This window comes from Typopeltis vanoorti, chromosome 6, assembly GCF_054136105.1.
Source record: "Typopeltis vanoorti isolate ZY-2024b chromosome 6, IOZ_Tvanoo_1.0, whole genome shotgun sequence".
NCBI lineage: Eukaryota > Metazoa > Arthropoda > Arachnida > Uropygi > Thelyphonidae > Typopeltis > Typopeltis vanoorti.
The window spans coordinates 126000114-126019594 of record NC_143554.1 but is presented as its reverse complement, the minus strand read 5'-3'; the positions used below and the strand labels follow the sequence as shown (position 1 = coordinate 126019594).

The 19481-nt window shown below is 35.3% G+C and overlaps 2 protein-coding genes across 2 annotated transcripts in view; one reads left to right on the top strand and one right to left on the bottom strand.

Moving 5' to 3' along the window:
- The window catches only part of LOC150105916 (neurotactin-like), a 66594-nt gene that overhangs the window by 43863 nt on the left and 3250 nt on the right, over nt 1-19481 (bottom strand). Inside the window, exons 2-3 of the mRNA XM_090394400.1 lie at nt 4122-4369; nt 3131-4025 (exon numbers count right to left, since the gene is read on the bottom strand). Of these exons, the coding sequence (XP_090250526.1) occupies nt 3131-4025; nt 4122-4369 (1143 nt within the window). The remainder of the gene's footprint in view (nt 1-3130; nt 4026-4121; nt 4370-19481) is intronic.
- The window catches only part of LOC150105915 (KICSTOR complex protein ITFG2-like), a 105341-nt gene continuing 91178 nt past the window's right edge, over nt 5319-19481 (top strand). The window contains exons 1-2 of the mRNA XM_090394402.1: nt 5319-5394; nt 17474-17901. Coding sequence (XP_090250528.1) covers nt 17884-17901 — 18 coding nt within the window. The 5' untranslated portion in view covers nt 5319-5394; nt 17474-17883. The remainder of the gene's footprint in view (nt 5395-17473; nt 17902-19481) is intronic.

Below are 19481 nucleotides of genomic sequence, written 5' to 3'. Positions count from 1 at the left end.
CTAAAGGGATTGAAAAGATAGCGAACAAAATTATGTCTGAAAAAAAAAAATCTTTAAATGGGAATTTTGTATCGCATATTCCATTTTAGGGATCTTTAAGGGTCAAAGCTGGATAACTAAATACCTCCACATAACCTTTAAAGAATTGGGAGAACCAACTGGGACTTCTGACTTATATCCAGTCCTTAATTTCACGTGGTATGCCCAGTTAGTGGGTATTCACTTGATACTGATATTTAAAGAAGATAATTTTGCAATTAGGGACTTAGTCGACCAAACTGTATTTGGTATTGACTAAAACCAAAATAAATATGATGGTACAACGCAATGAAATTTCAGGCTAGATGGGCATCGTCTCCAGTTAAACAAAGGCTTGCTATTTTCATGAAAGAATCAGGGAGAATAGTGAATATCTACTACTGATGCACTTAAAATCAGCAGTATACAAATTATGTTGAAAGTGCTGTCTTCAAAGACAGGCACTTTCAACCTAATTTGTTGAAAGTGCCTGTCTTTGAAGGAAACCAACTCGAACTGCAGAAAACGTAGAGGAGGACCATGTGGACGTATTGATGTTGGTAAGACAAAGAAGATTAAAATATATAAGATCCTACAAAATATTAGATATAGGATGTTACATTCGGACTCTTTCAAGTGCAGTTATGTGAGAAAATTTCAAAATGAGGAATTATACAATAAAACATTTCTGCCTATGATTCTTAAAGAGGTGCAGGAATTTTTCGAATTATTAAAGAAGACGGCTTAAAGAAAATTGTAAAGCTGGTCCTTTTCGAAGATGTAAACAGCATGGTAGGAAGTAAATCCTAGGCATATAGAAATGTTTGGGGGAAATTTTTGAAAGAAGGACAAGCTCATAGTAAGGCAACTGCCTGCTGTATTTTTGTTCAAGGGATAACACAAAAATCGTCTTGAAAGCAGGATCGTTGTTAGGGTATATGCCACTCCTAGGCAAGCACAATTTTGAGGTCCTCCAAAAAGACGACCATGATCGAAAGTAAATATCATATTCAAAAGAAAAATATGAGCAGTTTTCAGTGGTGAACTGTACATAAATATTATTATAGAAAACATGAAAGAATTTAAAGACAAGAACCAAACTTTGCAGTCTGGGTGACATGGCAAAGTTTTGTGGTGAAGTTATTTGTTTGGAATGACAGAAAAATTCATTGTTCCTAATAAATGAATCAGCAGATGCCCTGGAAGAATATAGAGAAAAATGTAAGAGGGATAAGGTATGTATAAAATAACTAAAAAAAAAGTCATGGGAATACTTTGGTAAAAATAATGAAGACGAAGATTATGAAAGTAGCAAATGTTTAGGAGGCTATTCAAAACACTTCGAAAGGGAGGACAAAGTCATGTAAAAGGAATCAGCGATAAAACTATAAAATAAAAAACGTAACATAAAGATATTCTGGATATCTGGAGTAATTAATTTGAAAGATTATCAAATAAGATAAGCCCAGACAGAACTGTGGGAATTTTTCAAACAGTGCAAAGGAATTTCTCTACTGAGGTAAGATTTATGTAAGCATACTTGACTCTGAGAAAAAAAAATATAGACGAGAATTTATATATGGTCTGTGATGTAAGTTTCAGATGAAGGAAGTATAGGAAGATGGTTTGATGTAAAATCAGATATAAGTAAAGAACACACTATCTCGGCTCCTAATCATTATCCATATGGATCACATGATGAAAGAAAAGTAGCATTAAACTTGATATCAGAATCAGAGATATCATACTTAGCTGTACTCCTAAACAAATGCAGTGAAAGTTTTCAGGATCCTTTAAGTGAATAACACCCTCGACCAAATTTGACCAGAAAATTAGCATCAAGAAGACTAAAACTATGAAAACAGAAAGAAAAAGAAATGGAAAACTTCATGTACATTCTCAAGACCCTAAGGACATTATTTAGTAATTATTTTAATTCATTTTTGTTATAATGAAATACAGAACCTGGAGATTATTTTATTACATGAGTTATTCATATTTTAAACCCATAAATGGCTCGTGGGCTGCCATGTAAATGTTTAGACCCCTTCGTGGCTTATGTGCAACCCTGTATTTTAAATAATTATGGACACAATTTTTAGTAAAGATGAAAAATTAAATATTGAAATAAACAACAGAATAAGCAAAACTGGTGTGATGAGAAACCAATTAAATAAATTTATACGGAAGAAGAGAAAAATTAGACAAAACACTAGCAGCATACAAGACAGTGTTCAAACCAGTTTTAAGTTATGGATATAAGAGCTGGGTTAGAAATAAAGCACTTGATCGTCGGCTAGAGACCATAAAATGTGAGAGTTCTGGGAGAAAAATAGCTATAAACAAATACCATTAATGGCAGAGTTATGAAAAATGAACGTATTAGGAGAGAAATGGACATTCTCGACCTGTATGGTGACTTAAACATGATGGGAAATCGTCCATGAGAACACACAATTTACAGACAGAAATAGTATTTGTGGTAGTGAGCAGTAGATGGCGTTATGCGTTTGACGATATTAGTGTTGGTGTTTATAGTTAAAGGATTAAGTAGGTAAGATGTTTAGTTGGAAGTAGTAATATCCTTCCATAATGAGTCCTTGGACTCCCTAGAGATACAACGTAATAATAACAAAACAAGTGTATAAAACGAAGATAGCAGGGGAAATACTCAAACGAAGAGCAAGATCTAGGTGGATTAATAGAGGCTGAAGCAACAGAGAAGACAGAAATTTAAAGATCTGATAATGCCAAATTAATTTGGAGGAACAATGTTATGTTCTATACATCCCTTGAGAATATATATCAGGAATTTGATGATAGCGATGGTGATATCCATTTTTATTTTTCAAAAGGCAGTAATTCTTACTCCTTGGAGCAGTCTATTTCCATCTTTGTGGTTGTTGCATTCCTCAAACAAATGTTTATGAATACCTGTCAACAGATACGAGAACTAACTTTGAATATGCACAATACAACAAGCAGCAAATTGTCTTGCATTGATATGAAATCTAAGAGGAATATTTTTCTCTCTATCAGAGGTGCCATTGAGCCAGTGTATTCAAATGTTTATTTATTCAGTAATGCAACAAATGTTTCTGTATTCACTTACCTTATCAGGATCTCCACCGAAATTTCGGATATTCTTCTTCACCCATTTCAGTGCAGCAATCTGATCCATGAATCCATAATTCCCAGATGTAGGTGGATGAACCATCTTGGCCAATAAATCCAAAGCCATGAACCCGAATACATTAGTGCGATAATTGAAGGTTACAAACACCACTTCTTTTTCCTTAGCTAGTTTGGGAGACGGTTCCCACAGGATGTCTGCAGTACCATAACCTTGAAGAGAGTCACCAGGGATGTATACAATTACTGGAAACGGTTGGTTGGAAGCCAGTCCTGGAGTGTAAACATTTACATACAAACAGTTCTCGCTCATTTGTAGATCTGAATCCGGGATAGGTTTCTGAAAGCAATGCACAGTTACATTAGCAATGTAAGTTCCTGACCAGCACTCGCTAAGTTTGGTGATTGGTTCCGTTGGTTTCCACCGTCGAGACCCAGTGGGTGGTAATGCGTATGGAATTCCCCTAAAAGCTAAAGCTCCATCTTCGATAACTCCCTGAACAGAACCGCAATCCGTAGTTGTCAAAGGATTAGTCGTGATGTGTCTCCGACTATCTGGGGTGTTCGTTAGTATGCTGGTCAGTGAGATGGCGATTAGTACGAACACGATGAGAACAAGACCAATCACTACCCTCTTCCAGTAGGCTTTTCCGTGGGCGGGAGTGTGTTCTTTATCTCCTTCGTGTCTCTCTTCACGTCTTTCCAACTCATCGTCTGATAGGGCAATTGTGACATCAGTCCCGCTATCATTTCGATCATTTTTGTGATCGTCGTCTGTTTCATGGCCAGGTTGGCCATCTTTGGCTAGCAGTTCCGTCCCTGTTTCAGCATCGTGAGGACTGTTGACCTTGTGTCGTCGCGTCCTTTTCAGAAGCCTGAAAATATACAGAAATGTTCGAGTTAGCATCTTACAGAAAAATAATGGCCAAGAGTGGATTATGTTCTGACAGAGGTAAAAGTTAGCATCTTACCTTTCCCAAAATGGTATTGTTGGTGCTCTTTTGTTTGGACTAGAATTTCTCTCCTTGGCCTCTTCTTGTTGGTGACTGTTGAGCACAGCTTGTGTGTCATCCTCTTCCCTTTTCTTTTCATCATCTGTGTCATAAGTGTTTCCATCTGTTTCTAGAGTTTTCTGTTCTTCGGCATCTTCTCCAAGAGAGCATTTATCTTTGGTAATCTCATCCCCAGTGCTTTTCGAATCATCTGCTTCAACTGCCATCTAAAACGAAAGAAACAATTTATTTAATCCGTCTTTCCTATTGGTTACATTTATCATTTTACTTAATAATTCACTTATTTATTGGTCATGCTTATTTCCAAATTGCAAGCACACGATTTTTTAATGGCATGCGATTAATAAATGTTTAATGATAGCCTGTACAAAGTAGAACATGATCCAATCGGATAATAAAAGATCACAACGTTGATGTTTCAACTAAATCATGATTGTACACGTAATAAATTATTTCATTCGATAAAGGAACACATGAATTTATTCATCTTCTCTTTTCATATTTTATTCCACTACATCCCAATGATCATGGCAGGTGTTCTAACCGTTGGTTACAACAGTATTCGTGACGTCAACAGATATACTGTACTTCTTATCATTGCTTTTGGGCCATGTCAAACCACTAAATGGACTTAGTGCGTGTTGGCTATTGATAATGACATTCCCATTGTTGTCCCGATAACAGCATGAGATTAAAACTAGCGAAGGAAGTCATGCAACCTGTTAGCGTGTTCCTTTGGCATTCTTTCTCATACAGTCTGTCATGACAACGTTATAATTGCACTTAAAATCTGTAGTATGATCTTCAGGTTTGAATTATAGTTTAAAAGGTTACCTCTTCTTGACTAGGAGTACACTCGAAGCCGTAAACAATGATGATTTACTGGTTAAATTATTTCACCGAGTTTCCTGCTTTTGTTTTCTTTTATTTTAATCCTTCCTGAAAGTAAGTGAAGCATTAGAGATGAGTGGGATTGTTTCGATTATTTTTTTATTAGTAGTATTTTACAGAGCTCACTGTTTTTACCATTAGTAGGTACTTCCCATTCTATGAATCTCCCTCCAAAATAAAATAGACTTTACCATGGTCTTCGCAACATGCCAGATGTCTTCACAATAAATTACGATGCGTATTTCCATTACAGTGTAGTTGGAAGTGGTTTGAAAGAAACGGGAGGAACACTCCAACAAGACAAGATGAAAAGGGAAGTTTGATCGAACCCCGTTGCGAGGTGAGGGGATTTTTCTTGGCACTAATGACGTACGACAGGGAAGACACAAAGGTCATGACCCGACTGAGGCACTAAGCCATGGTTGAGTATACTTATGTTTATGTCTGGTCGATCACGTGTTAGTCACAGCTGCGTTTCGTTTCGTTTCTTTTATTTTTTTTAAGACGTTGAAGATATTGTTCAACTTAAGAACGGAAAATATTTGAAATAACTGTGAAATAATCACGTATATACAAATGAGCTTATAGTTACCAAATTTGACATGGCCAACCGTTTAGCTGGAAAAATATAGCCTACGCTATTTTTTTACAATTAATTTTTACTTTACTTTCTTTCACAATTCTGTTTTCATTCTTATTAAATCATAATATGCCTAGTTACGAGCATTCAATTTTTTGATCACGAGATGGCGTTGAAAAAGAATCTATTAAAACAAAGCGTTAGTTACGTATTGTATTATATATAGAATAGTGTTAGAAGGTATAAGACAGGAGAAAAATAAAGTTCATAAAAGAAAGGTAATTCGTAGAGCAATAATTTCAAGTAAACAAACAATCGGAAGTAAACTTATTATAAAAGAATATGTTGCGTTAGTAGTCTTTGCATTAGCCATGTTTACTAGTAGTATTGATACAGCACTGCCTTGTATGACCAATAAGTCAATGAAATAGACTCTAGTGCATATAAATAACTAAGTACGCTAACAGCAATATTATACAATATTAGACACTTATTAAAAAAAAAAGGGAGAGAGAGAGAGAATTTATAGTAAGCGTGATAGGTGAAAACTTTTATTAAATAATATTAAATACTTTTATATAATAATCATTATATATTAAATTTAATTTAAATAATTAAATTAAATAATTTAATATAATATAAAGTAATATTAGTATAGTTTTTGTTTCTTATTCAGCCGGTATTAATCATAAAAGACTACATGATATACATTTAAGAAATCTGTTCCGAAGTTCTGTTTATATATTGTTTTATACAATAAATATGATATTTGACTTTTTTTATGTGAGTAGCATATATTATTGATGCTACCATCAGTTAGCATTAATATTATATAAATCGTTGTGTAAAAAAGCGGTGATTCTATCTGGAGTTTATTTTATAAATGATTTCTGTAGTTATTTTAGTTGTCTCTAAGACGGTTTCCACCTTAGATGCAGTTTCCAAAGCATATATTATAAGTATATGCAGTATTCAGTGGTATACCGTATTTCATAGTATAGCATGGCGAATTTTTTTTTCACTGCCAATTGGGGGGGGGGGGGGAAACGCAAGCTACAGTAGGAACTTGACAAGGAAAAGGCTCTAACAAAAACCATATCTAGCTATTCCAGAAGTTCAGTGATTTACACTTGAAGATCTTTAAGGTGGCGTACGTACATAAACAGTTGTCGTTAGAACTGGAAAGTTCCCCAATTGACTGAGAGAGAGAGAGAGAAAGTAAGGCGTGGGAACTACGTACCTTGAAGACTTAGAGTCGTCTGCGTCAAATACTCAACCGTAGTCTTATTATCGGAGCTGCTTGAACATGTCAAAAGCTTTATTCATGTCTAAACTGCTTAATAATGCGTTTGCAAACCCACGAAACACAATTTATGCTCGCTCTGATTTATTAACACTTTCGTTGCTAACTTCCAATATTTTTTAAATAAAGAACTTTTATTGTAAAAAGACTAGAAGATAAATGATAAAATATACAAAAAGCCAACAAGTTTCACTAGCCACTGTCTAGCATTTTCAAGGCTGTACTGGTGTGAAAACAAATGCATTAAGTTACATGTAAAACATACACTTTAGTAACTGTTAGGCCATTACATTTGATCATTCCTGTTTGATGGCGTGCATGTGTTCGAATGCTTCAGTCAGAATCCGGTACATGACCACGTGTTGTGTAGTTTTTTGCATATTGTAGTTCTGTTGAACTGTTGTTGGCTTTTTGTATATTTTATCATTTATCTTCTGGTCTTTTTACAATAAAAGTTCTTTATTTTAATACATCAGACCAAATATGTACAATTAAGTTCCAATATTTTTATCAATGCGAGAAAAAAAAAAATGGAATTACTGAAAATGACATAAAATTCAGAAAGAAAAAACCCATAATTTATACAGATACAAATACTACTTAGGAGCAAAGTTAAAAAAAAACGCAGACGCGTAGAATATTTATCCAGTGATTAGCATAAAAATATAATTCATACAAAAATGAATTTTAAGAAATGTCCAAACTACAAAGCATAGCAAGCGCTGGTGCATTCAGTATTATAAACAAATATAGAAGGAAATTTGCAGACATCATGCTGTTATATTTTTAGAAAATATGTCAAGTAATATGCATATAATAACCAAGAATGCAGTATCATTATAAGCAGTGTTTGTTTTATTTTGAGATAAACTATTGCGTCTAGTACGGTTCTGTTTTTTTTTTTTTAATTTTTCCGTTTATAATTTTATAATTTAGTTTTAAAAACAAGTACTTCTAGTTCCAAGTTCAATTTACACCTTGATTTGTTTGTACCTGCTTGTCTTTCAACTAATAAGGATCGATTAGATCAGTATTGACCAGATTATGCGATTAGACCAGATTAGACCAGTACAGTTGAAAATAGTAAGGACAAAAAAAATGCTGACGCATGTGCTGTCAATAAACAATCTTGCATAAACTGTTTACCTGCTACTGGAATCATTACCTATGACGACCATTATGTTATCCCCCCCCCCCGGCTTCCAATACACTCGGTTTCTTCCTCACGTCCTTAAATTCCATAGACTTTGCGCGTAGGAGTAATTTCTTCGATTAAAAAAGTATTGTTATGCCTCAGGTTAAAACAAGGTACATACTTGCATATATTTAAGAATATAACACATGGATCTCCAAAACTGCAATAAATATCAGCGCTTTTTTTTTATTTTTCATTGAGAAATGTTTTATTTCATTGCTAGCAACAGCAATTTCACATCTAAATATTTCACATCTGCTTTTTAGACTTTTTTTTTTTTTTTTTTTTTGCAGAAGATCGCTTCGCCAAGATATTTTTGCTTATTCATAGAGGCAAGAGGAATAATTAATTAACAGACATAAGTATACTGGTCTCATTAGTCTTAGTTAATTGTGAAGTTTCATCGCCGTGATTCAAAACTTTCAAACTTTTTCAGTCTCAGTGCGTTTTTTACGAAAAAATATACTACTAATTTTTTTTAAAAGAAGAAAGATGAAGTGCAAATTTTTTATCGAGTGATTTTCGTTGCCCGGTATGAGATTACCACCCTTCTTATCACACTTGTTCGTACATCCAGTGCAAAATCTTGTGTTGAGCATTTGGCTTTAGATAAACGTCACGTTATGTAGACATTTGGTTAGTTAAAGTTTCATTTTCGAGCAATTTTTCATCCATTTTTCAGTTGCTAAATATTACAATGTGCAACTGAAAAATGGATATGCTTGGACTAGTCACTCCTAATTAATATTTTCGCTGAAATTGAGATTCAACAAGCGCTTTTAATAAGTTCCTTTCAGCAAGTAAACCCTTGAATATAATGTCAGACCTAGTTTGAGTAAAGTGGAGTTTACTGAAACCTAACCTTCGACTTATCTGTTGTTGTTGTTGTTTTTTTTTAACTTCGTGGCAAGGTTTGACGTCACAAAGTCCATTGTTAGTTAACGAACGAAACATTGAAGTCAGCAGATGCTACTTTGCAACTATTTTATAAATGAAACTTCTAAAGTAAGTTGAATTATTACTATTTAGAAATAACTTTACGAGTTTTTTTATTAAATTAGAAATGGTAGAATAATAGTTTACTAAACTTTAAAAAAAAAACGAAGTAAATTCTCTAGCACTTTTTCATTCCCCAAATAGAGTAGACGATGCGCTTTTATCTCTGACTGATTGAAAATCGGTAGGTAGGCATGTGGTCTCTGCCTATCACCATCACCGACGCTGAGCGCATTCCCACGGCACGGCGTGATAGATAAGCGATCCTAATCTTAATTAGTGTTTATCGATTTGTTCTCGTGTGAATATTCTACGCCGGAGTTTGACGATTTCTTCAAGTATAAAATAAAATCAAGTAACACATTACATTGACACTTAAACATTGAAAATTTATTCTTGGATTCGGGTCTTCTTAACATTTGAAGACACGAAATGAAGTCACTGGCTTAGTAGATTAGTAAAATCTGCTAATTCAGTTTAGCAGGGATTAGAGGGACGAGGTAAACGCGATATTTATTTTACTTATCGAAACCGTATTATTATATAAAGCTCTGTTATGATTTTACAAAGAAGATTAGTATCGTTTATGATCTGATGCTTAACCCTTTTTTTTTTATAACTCCTGTAGAAAACGTTCCTTTCCCTGATAGGATTCGAAACCAGGATCTTTCACAGGACGACACAAGATCTTTCCAACAAAAGATCTTATGTCGTCTTCTGACTCTGCAATGAGGATGTCAGAGAAAGATATATGAAAGTCCCGTGGCCATTGAATTGAAGCTCTTCTTCAAGTTGAAATAGAAATATTTCAGATTTGAATGGCATTAGAATGTGCGTGTTGTAGTTTGACATGAAATTCTCCAACGAAACTGGTATATTCGTAACAAAACAGTGATTGAGTTGTATCAATCTTGTATTTATGTTTGCTGTACCATATGCTTTACTTTTTAATATTTTACAATAGGAATAAAATGCTGTTGTTGTTTTTTTTTCTGTTTTTCTTGAAGTACAAGACATTTCAAATAGTCTCTTGTACTTCAAGAGACTAAGTGAAATGGCATTCTGGAATAAATGTCAGGTTGACATTGCAAGTAACAATGTTCATAGCACTGCGTTGCAAATTGTGCGATTGAAATTGCTAGAACATCACTTCGTATCCCCTCTTAGAGACAGTCTTGCACTAGCCCTAGGTGGGCACGTCCCACAGTTTGAAAAAAACTCTGTTGTAACTGATCTCATGCGCAATTACTCTCTAACACTTGGACAGTGGCCTCCCATTAGTTAGGTACTTTATTGCCTCGTAACAGATAAAATTGCCACTGGAGACAAATGCCACCCAGTGTGGATGTGTGATAGATTTAAAAAAAAAAAAAAAAAAACTATTGGTTCCATCAAATACACACCAACGGAGTGGCGAAGGATAAGCTATAAATTTCGTTAAAACAAGCTGGGATTTACAAACTACACCTCAATTCCCCTAAGATAATCAAATTCTTTCGTATTTTATACTTTAGTATCCGATTTCTCGTTTACCTTAATATCACTCAGTACTGCCGTTCTCTATTGCTAAAATGGCAATTTTAGTATCTAATATCTATCCACTATTCCCTCACTAGCTCATATTAATGTCCTCAACTCTCAAAGGAGGCATTTCCCCGGTCTCTAAACGCCCACGTTAAAAAAATAAATGAAAAAAAAAAAGTTTATTGCTAAGCCTAAGGGTGTCATTTCACAGACTTCCTCTGCTACAGTGACGCCTATTTTAGACAGCACACACACACCCTTGTATCATTTATTTGGTTTCGGAAAGTAGCATGTCCTTATATGTGTTCCCATTCGCAGTCAAGTTTTCGAGTATAATAGCGCTTAAACAAATAATTTATGTCTTTATGAAATATAAAATATTGTCATATTTTTAATTATGAAGGTGTTACTCACACAGGTTTAAAGTAAAAGACAAATTTACATTCAAAAACGGGCATGGTGTTTTGAGAGGTGAAAAGAGTACGTAAAAATACTTTTTTAGATAATGATATTTTCTTTTGTCTATTACATAACACTTGTACATTCTGCATTTTTGTTATGCTCAGTTTGTTAAATATATTTGGGATATTTTTGGCTCCCATTCGTATGTAAGGTGATCCGAAAGCTATTCGACTTTAGAGATAGAACAGATACCTGCATGGCTACCTCCTACCATTACCGATGTAATTTCTTTGGGCAGAGATTATTCAACCGCCTTAGCAAGCAGCTAAGGCCTCTTTTTTTTTTTTTTTTTTTGTTGGAATAGAAAGAGGTAGCAGGAGTCATATATCGAAAATGTAGTGAGTATTGAATGTTCAGAATACCATGCTTGGAGAAAAATTGACTGCCCGACAAAACACAATTCGTCCGGAAATGTGAGAGTGAAGCCACTTTTCTTTTAACAGTATCTCACAGATGTTTCAACGGATGGTACATAACATCTTCTTGATCGAAATAAGCAATCAATATTACTTTATTCTTCGAGTCGATATGTCTGATAGTCTCTATTTATCGCCACTGTATTTGACATTCTACAGGTCTGTGTGCCTCGAGTTTTATACAAAACTTAATGCACATATTAGCTCCTCTTAAGTTTACATGTCAAAATGCGCTCAAAATTAAACACAAATAGACAAAAATAATGCAAAAACATGACCGCAAAATTTCAACTGAGCAGTAAGAAGCAAGCAATATAGACTGGTGTATGGTGTATAATTTTTTATACACTATACATCAGTATTTTATAGCGATGTATATAAAAATATTCTCGAGTTTATTATCCATGCCTTTGATGTAAGCTGAAACCTAATTGAGTGGTTAAAATTTGTGTCTGCATGAAACTTTTTGAAGAAAAAATATAATTTTACTAATTGAGTGTCTGTTACTTAACTTGTGGTTTCAGTTATCTACTTATAACCTGTCGAATACATTTTCCAGATAATATCTTTATTATTGGACACAGTTCATTACATTCTTATTTTTGATGTATCCACATGATGTCAGTAGAAGTATTGATAAAATGTGGACGGATTACAGATAATTAATTTTTCTTATTATTTTATTTTTATGTGAATCACACCAAACTTCATGGACTTAGGTCAGATAATTCATAAAACCCTGAGGCTGAACACAGAACGTTTCCAAACCATTCAGTCTTCACTAAGCAGGAAGATTTCATACTATGTTATGAAAATCATATCTACTATCTAAAGATATTTACAGATTGGCAGGAACGCAAAGTTGCTATTCCTCTGGACCATACACTAACTTTAGTTTCCGTAATGTCTTTCATTGTTCAAGGCAATAGTTAAATTCGAGGAAAAAGTAATTCGGTATTCTAGAATGTGAACTTCCCACTAAGTCTAAATCTTGGATGTCTGAGATTCTAATGGAACTAACGTTCAATCCTATGTTCACCAAGATGAAGTATGATCTGTGTGTAGCAAGGAAATTCTCTTCCCACGCTACATTGGTGCTGTTAATAGTCCTAGATATATTCCCTAGATAAAGGCATTAATCCATGAGACTGTTTTAAATTATCTAGGAGCGAACCAACGTACAGTAGGCAGTGATCGAAGTGTGGCGTCCACACCTTTCACCTCAAAGGAAAGGCTAAGCCTCTGCAGTACAAGGCGTTACTAGGTAGTCGGTGAGTTTCATTCTCCGAATTAATACCACTTTGTTCTCGTCTAGCACGTCTAGTCCTGTTTTAGTCCAAACGTAAACGGGAGTTTTTCCCGTTTACGTTTATGCAATTTCTTTTTGAATGCAATATGGGTGATATTTCAGAGTTGCGAGTATCATGGAGAAAGAGAGAGAGAGAGAGAGACTCAACAGTACAGCTTTTAAACGATTATTCTACAGACCGGCTGCTAGGTAGTATACTGAACCGAACCTAATGGTGCTAGCCTCCGGGTGAGCTTAGAATAAGTTTTCGGCCGCTATTCTGCCAGATGTGTCCGAAGAGTAGCCAGGTGGTGTATGGGAGAATTGTACCGTGACCATGATTCGCATAGGAAATGAGTAAATTTTACATATGGACACACTCTTTATTGTATACATTCCGCTTTCCTTCCAATTTCAACTCAACTTAGACATTAATCATGACAGGTAGAGCAAGGAGAAATAGGAAAACTTCCCTAAACCCTCCTGAATCCCTTCACAAATATACAGGATGTCAGTTTCAATCTCAGTGATGTTAATTTCCCTCTCAAATCTGCCAAACCTTATTTACTTCTCATTAAAGAAACGTCCACACAACTTCCAGTTTCATCCAGTACTGCTCACCTCAGTTTTCCAAAATTCACACTCTTTGACTCTTGTCGTTTCAGAGAAGGCATCTTCCTAACTCAGAGAGCGCCCGACTTAGAATATCTACTTTGCGATCTTCATCAGCCAGAAAATCTCTTTGTTTCATGTTATCAAATACATTCGTTCTGTTCAGCCAACCATTCTGAAAGTTTTTGATTTCTTTCCTTTCCAGACCAACTTTCCTAACAGCGAAGTTATCTTCCTCGGATATTTTAATGTTCACAATTTCAAGTGATTCTCTTTTTTCAGCTGAACTGATTTCAGTAGGTAACGATGCTAAGATGTCTGTTATTTCTAAATCACACAAATTGGTTTTTTTTTTTTTTTCCTGCCTAGCAGAATACTAAGATAGACTAATCATCTCCCCAAACGGTTTCGATCTCTTCCTCGTCAGTCATTCTTTTAATTACGCTGTAGATTTGTTAGTTCTCCGATAGATTTGAATAATAATCGCGTATTGATTTCTTCTTCTCCTGTAGAGCAACATTCGAACAAGCACTTTCATCCACTGATGTCTGGAATTGTAAGAGCGCTAAGCGTGATGATTTGTATTTTTCTGCTTTTCATTTTCCTTGGTTGGATTATTGTTCTAGCCTTCTGGTTTAAGGACGGAAGCCACGACTGAAGCAATTCTGATACGTATGAAAATATTGATTCTTCATCCACTTTAAATTCTAAGTATTGATTTTCTGAGCAATGCACTGGGGCTGTTCAGGACTAGAATCAAATATACACTCATGAGTCAAAACATTATGAACATCCAATCTGTTTCTGGGCAACCAGACGGCACGGTCGGTCGAAAACAGGCGGGTGGTGGTATCCTGGTATAGGGATTGTTCTCACGGATATCACTGAACATCCTCTCATCCCCAACGAACACACCTTTACTGCAAATTCTTACCTCGTGGATTGCTTCGGACCAGGTATTGCCTTACATGGTGACAATGTAAGACAAATGTGCGATGTGAATTAAATCAGGAGAATACAGCATCCGCCGATCGACGCCAGTACGTCACTGACCTTCGAGACGTTATTCTGTCTAGTTGTTCCAGAAAACTCAGGACACTTTCCATAGTTTAGTGCAGTGCTTCCCAAACTGTGGGCCGCGGGCCCCCTTGGGGGACATTAGTTTTGTTGAGGGGGCATGAAATAATGAAAACAAATTTAAAACGTTTTAAGACTAAGTAGATTTTTTTTTATCCTAAAAGAAGCGTATTTAATTTTTATTATTAATTATTTCTTTTCTGTTATTTTTTATATTTTAATGGAAAAAATCACACATTGGTTGGTTCACAAATTTTGTTCCATGCGTATTTCGGCACTTAATGAATATTAGTTATATATAAAATCTATCTATATAAAAATATAAGATAATGTGCCATGTCAAATGTTTATGTAAGATGCTAAAAATGTAATATTTGCATTTGATTTTTGCAATATTCGCTGTTTTGTATTGAATATAAATACAATAAATATTATAATAATATATGTCTATTACGATTTTTTTTTGACTGGGGGCCGTGAAATATTTAAATTTTTCCAAAGGGACCATTGCATTCATAAGTTTGGGAAGCACTAGTCTAGTGTGGTCAATGCCAAGAAGAATTCAAGCGGTTATCTCAGCCAAAGGAGGCCCAACATGCTGCTAAGTAGGTGATCATAATATTTGGACTCACAAATGTATGTATTACCTAAACGATACAGTGGACAGTCTATAAATCCAAATTAAAAAAAAAAAAAAAAACTTAGTTCGAACCTGTCTAGGACGCGAAAAATCCTCTTTCTCAGGGCTTTTCAGTTCAATGTAAATGAACCTGCCTCATACGGAGGAGAAATGTTTTTTCTCCAGGAAACTCGGGAATTTTCATTCCACAAAACAGGCAAACCGAACTAGAAGAACACACGTAATATGCAGATGAAAAATAAGAATTAACCACCTTGGTTTCTAAAGCCAGAAAGGTACGGTGTTAGCCTATTCGTAAGCATAAAACAGACAGATACATATCCTTATGTTAAAGGATATAACAGTGAAATTAATGTAAACTGATCCTTCTGTTTTATAAATGTAACTGTTGTAAATACTACAACCGACTGTTGAATGTAAGGAAGGGGCATGTCGCTTTCCCAAAGATGTCTCTCGCTGATAATCATGATCAGACAAATAATGTGTTGAAAAAAAAAAAAAAAAAAGTTGCCCCCCCCCCCCTCGCTCCCTTTCCACCTGGTGGTTTATTTCCCTTCAGTAAGGCAGGTGTGAACCTAATTCTGCTTCCAAGTCACATAACGTTGCTTTTCTCCGTCAACCGACCTATGTTTAGGGTACTTTACTGCTATTGGTTGCCGTCGTGATCCGTATCGACCTTTCTAGTAGACCATGACAGGGTGGGAAGCTGTCACTGGTTAGCCCACACATCGTTAAACCACCGGCAGAAAAGTTATTTTTGAGTGACTCAGGTGATACCCATTAGATATAAGGACGTAATTTTTATGAACTTGTAGCCACTATAAAAATTGTAATAACTTAATACTGTATGGCGGATAAGTTGGGAATTTGCAGGTACCAGATAGCTTAGAGTTTGGCCTTGCTTTTAATAGCACTTTTTTTTTTTTTAATTTCAATCAGTGAGAGTATACGACAGGGAAAAGGTTTCTATAGAGATCTATGTATATAGATATGTTTTTTTTTTAAACCTTAAGGTTTATTGCCTAAAAATCATTTTAAAAAGTTTTGAGTTACAAATCAACGTTTTTCAAAAAGATGTATAATATTTTAATATTGTATTGTATAAAAAAACATATTCAAAAGACGCAAAATATGAATTATATTTCGAATTTTAGTAGTTCCCTTGTCCTCCTCCCCCCCAAAAAAAAGTCGCTCTCCGGGTCATAATTTCAGTACATCTAGCAATTAAAATGAATTCTGTAAAAATAGCGCAGTTGGAAGGAATTATCTTATTTTATTTTTTAAACTAAAAAACGAGTTAACATAACATAACAAAAGCGGAGTTTTCTTACTCGTAAATCATCCTGCAAACCCAGCCGGAACAGACTTTATACGTTATCCTCATAGCCTAAGTTAACAAAAAAAAAAAAAAAAAAAGTCTGACACGCAGTTAACAGACAGTATACATTTTTATGGATTGAGTTAAGTGGCGTTAAATCCAGTCAGTGCAGGGTCTTTCTTGAGGACGGGACCCCATGGGGAAATAATAATAAAAATAATAATAAACTGGAAAATATTACTAAATATCGAAACTGGCAATCGAAGTCGATCGGCTGTGGCTTAAACACACCAAAGTTATCCCAATAATTATCGGTGCAATTTCAAAGAAGCTATCTAACTATTTACAAGAATTAAACATCAACGATCTAAATAAGATGTGGTCAATTCTAAACGGCCCTACTCGGAACAGTCCACATTTCCTGACAGGACTGTTCTTAGATTCTTGGGTAGAATCTGAATTGTTCGGTATCACCAGCCAAATTGTTATTTGAATGATATCTTGTTTTGACTGTGTATTAGTTGTGTGAATAAAGTCGTCATCGTCATCATCATCATCAATGGCGGCCTAGTTGGCTGAGTGCTTAACGTATCCGCTCGCCAACCAAAAAGCCGTGGGCTCGAATTCCACGTGGGCTTGATCGATGACTTTCATCGCTTGGTGTGAGACCACCTACCCCACTTACTGGAGTGGTTTGAAAAAGTTCCATGTTTGGTCACTAGAACAGGGTTTCTAGACCGTGTAAAAATTCAAAAAATATATATAATTGATAAAAATAATAAAAAAAAAAAGATACATTTAAAACATTCTGCGGTACAAAATACTATAAGCTTGCGTATAACCTTTTGTGTGAAGGAGGCAAATTAAAAAATATTATTCGAATTATTTTTGACACGCGATATGCGTTATTGGTGTGATGTTCTATGTAGTTTTATTTTATTCTGATTGAAAGACACTTTGTTCACTTGGTAAATATATATAATTGTATATAAATCTCTGTATTTACAGATCTCCCCATGCTGTGATTTGTACTACAAGATGCTGTCAAATTCTTCCTATAGTACATGTCGACGAATATCAACATTTGCCTAAAGTAATAAGATTGCTTCTTTCTTTTATTCCTTTCTTCTTTATATTAGTCTTCAATACACGTTTTGGAATTAGAGGTCAGCGTACTCTGATTGTGTAGGAAGTATTGCGTTGTCTTTTTACGACAGGCAATTCATCATTCCGATAAGTTCTATTCACTTTAGTTATTAAGGAGTAGTCGTCAGTCGTAATCGACGTTGAATCCAGACTTGCTTCATTGAGTGGAAATTTATAAATCTCCCAGGGATAAAATAAGCAGAAGCAGTGTTTTTCTATCTATTATACTGTCGTATTCAACATTGTGATCGTCAACTGGAGCTTAGACTGAAATGGAAATACTTCACATGGTGAGTAACTTTTTCTTATAAACATTTTAATTAAGTGTGTGGCAACAGCGGATCTATTGTGGGTCTCTGTAGTTTTTGGACAATTTATAGATAGCGTATAATTTGCAAAACTTTCCACTCTTCCAATCTAAAAGTTTATAGCAACGTAGACAAACCTCTGGCACCAAAGGGTTTTTCTTTTATTATAACTTAAATGATCTTTAATCACCTTGCAGGCAGGTAAAACTACCAATTATGGAGGCTCTCCACCTGAGAGATTTGGTCCCACTTCCTGCTCCACCCTTACCTCCTCTGATCATGTTTTCTATGTATTTACGCACGCTTTATGTAACAAAAGAAAACTGCAACCGCTCTCGCATACTAATTCAATCCGACAGAAGCGCCCTCTTTGTCAATATTCAATACCTATCTAAAGAATTGGAACCCTCAGAAAGGCATTTCACCGTTTTCCAAAAAAATTCTAAAGATCGTTCTCCCTCTAACCATACATCTAACATTGCGTTGAATTTCTGTAGGTCATCGTACCAAGAAGTCACAAATCGCTGCTTCACTCTGTCTTTTCTCTCCCCGTCAGCCGCATCGATTTGACAGCAACAACGAACAAGGAGTACACGGTCACGGTCACAGGATGATTCATACCCCGCCAGGCAATGTTTAAAAAAAAAATAAATAAATAAAAGAAAAGGGCGTATTGATATAGGGACTTGAGAGGCCATGTACCGGATAACAACATTTTGGCAATTATAGCCCGTTAACTGAGAATGATACTATGGCATTAAATACAAATGTTTATCACAGATATACGTAATCACATGACTTCGATGACAAAGTGGACAGCTCAGAAAAAAAAAAAAAAATTATATATATATATATAAGAAAAACGATAAGATGATATTTTTACAAATATTTAAAGTATTAAGATTATTGGCAAATAATCAACATAAAGAGATTAATTTTGATGCCAAATATCCGCTTCTTTTTTTAGGTCAAATATTTAAGTCTCTATGAAATTTAGGAGCTTTGAAGCTAAACTTTTATGATATTTCTGTAGCCTCCCCCAATGTCACCTCTCTATATTTTACTAAAGGCATTCCTCGGGATGTCTCACGGTAGCCTTCATAATCTCCCTGATTCATACGTCAAGCATGTAAAGTGAAGGCATATTCATCACTGAGTTCGTTCTCTTGGGGGTGGGAGTGGGGGGAAAGAGTGAAAGGTCTTTATTCGATGCGAGGACCCGGAACGTCTGTTCGCTTACAACAAAGGGAGTTGGTGGACTTCTTTGTTCACGGTTATGCCCAACTTCTTCTCACCCTACCCCCCCCGCTCTTCCCCAAAACGCTCCTCTCTGTATAGTCTCCTCCCTCTAGTTCGTATGCATGACGCGCCGCCAAAGGTCAGACGACTAGCGAATAACTAGGGGGGAGAGGACATCATAATGCCAGTTTATTACGGCGAACGAGTAAAGATACTTAGTAGGACATTATGAGAAGATTGTAGGTGCTTCCCATAAAATTATCCCCTTGGGAAAAGGGAGACTTCATGTTGAGAAAATGAAACCAAGTCCTAAGTAATATTAT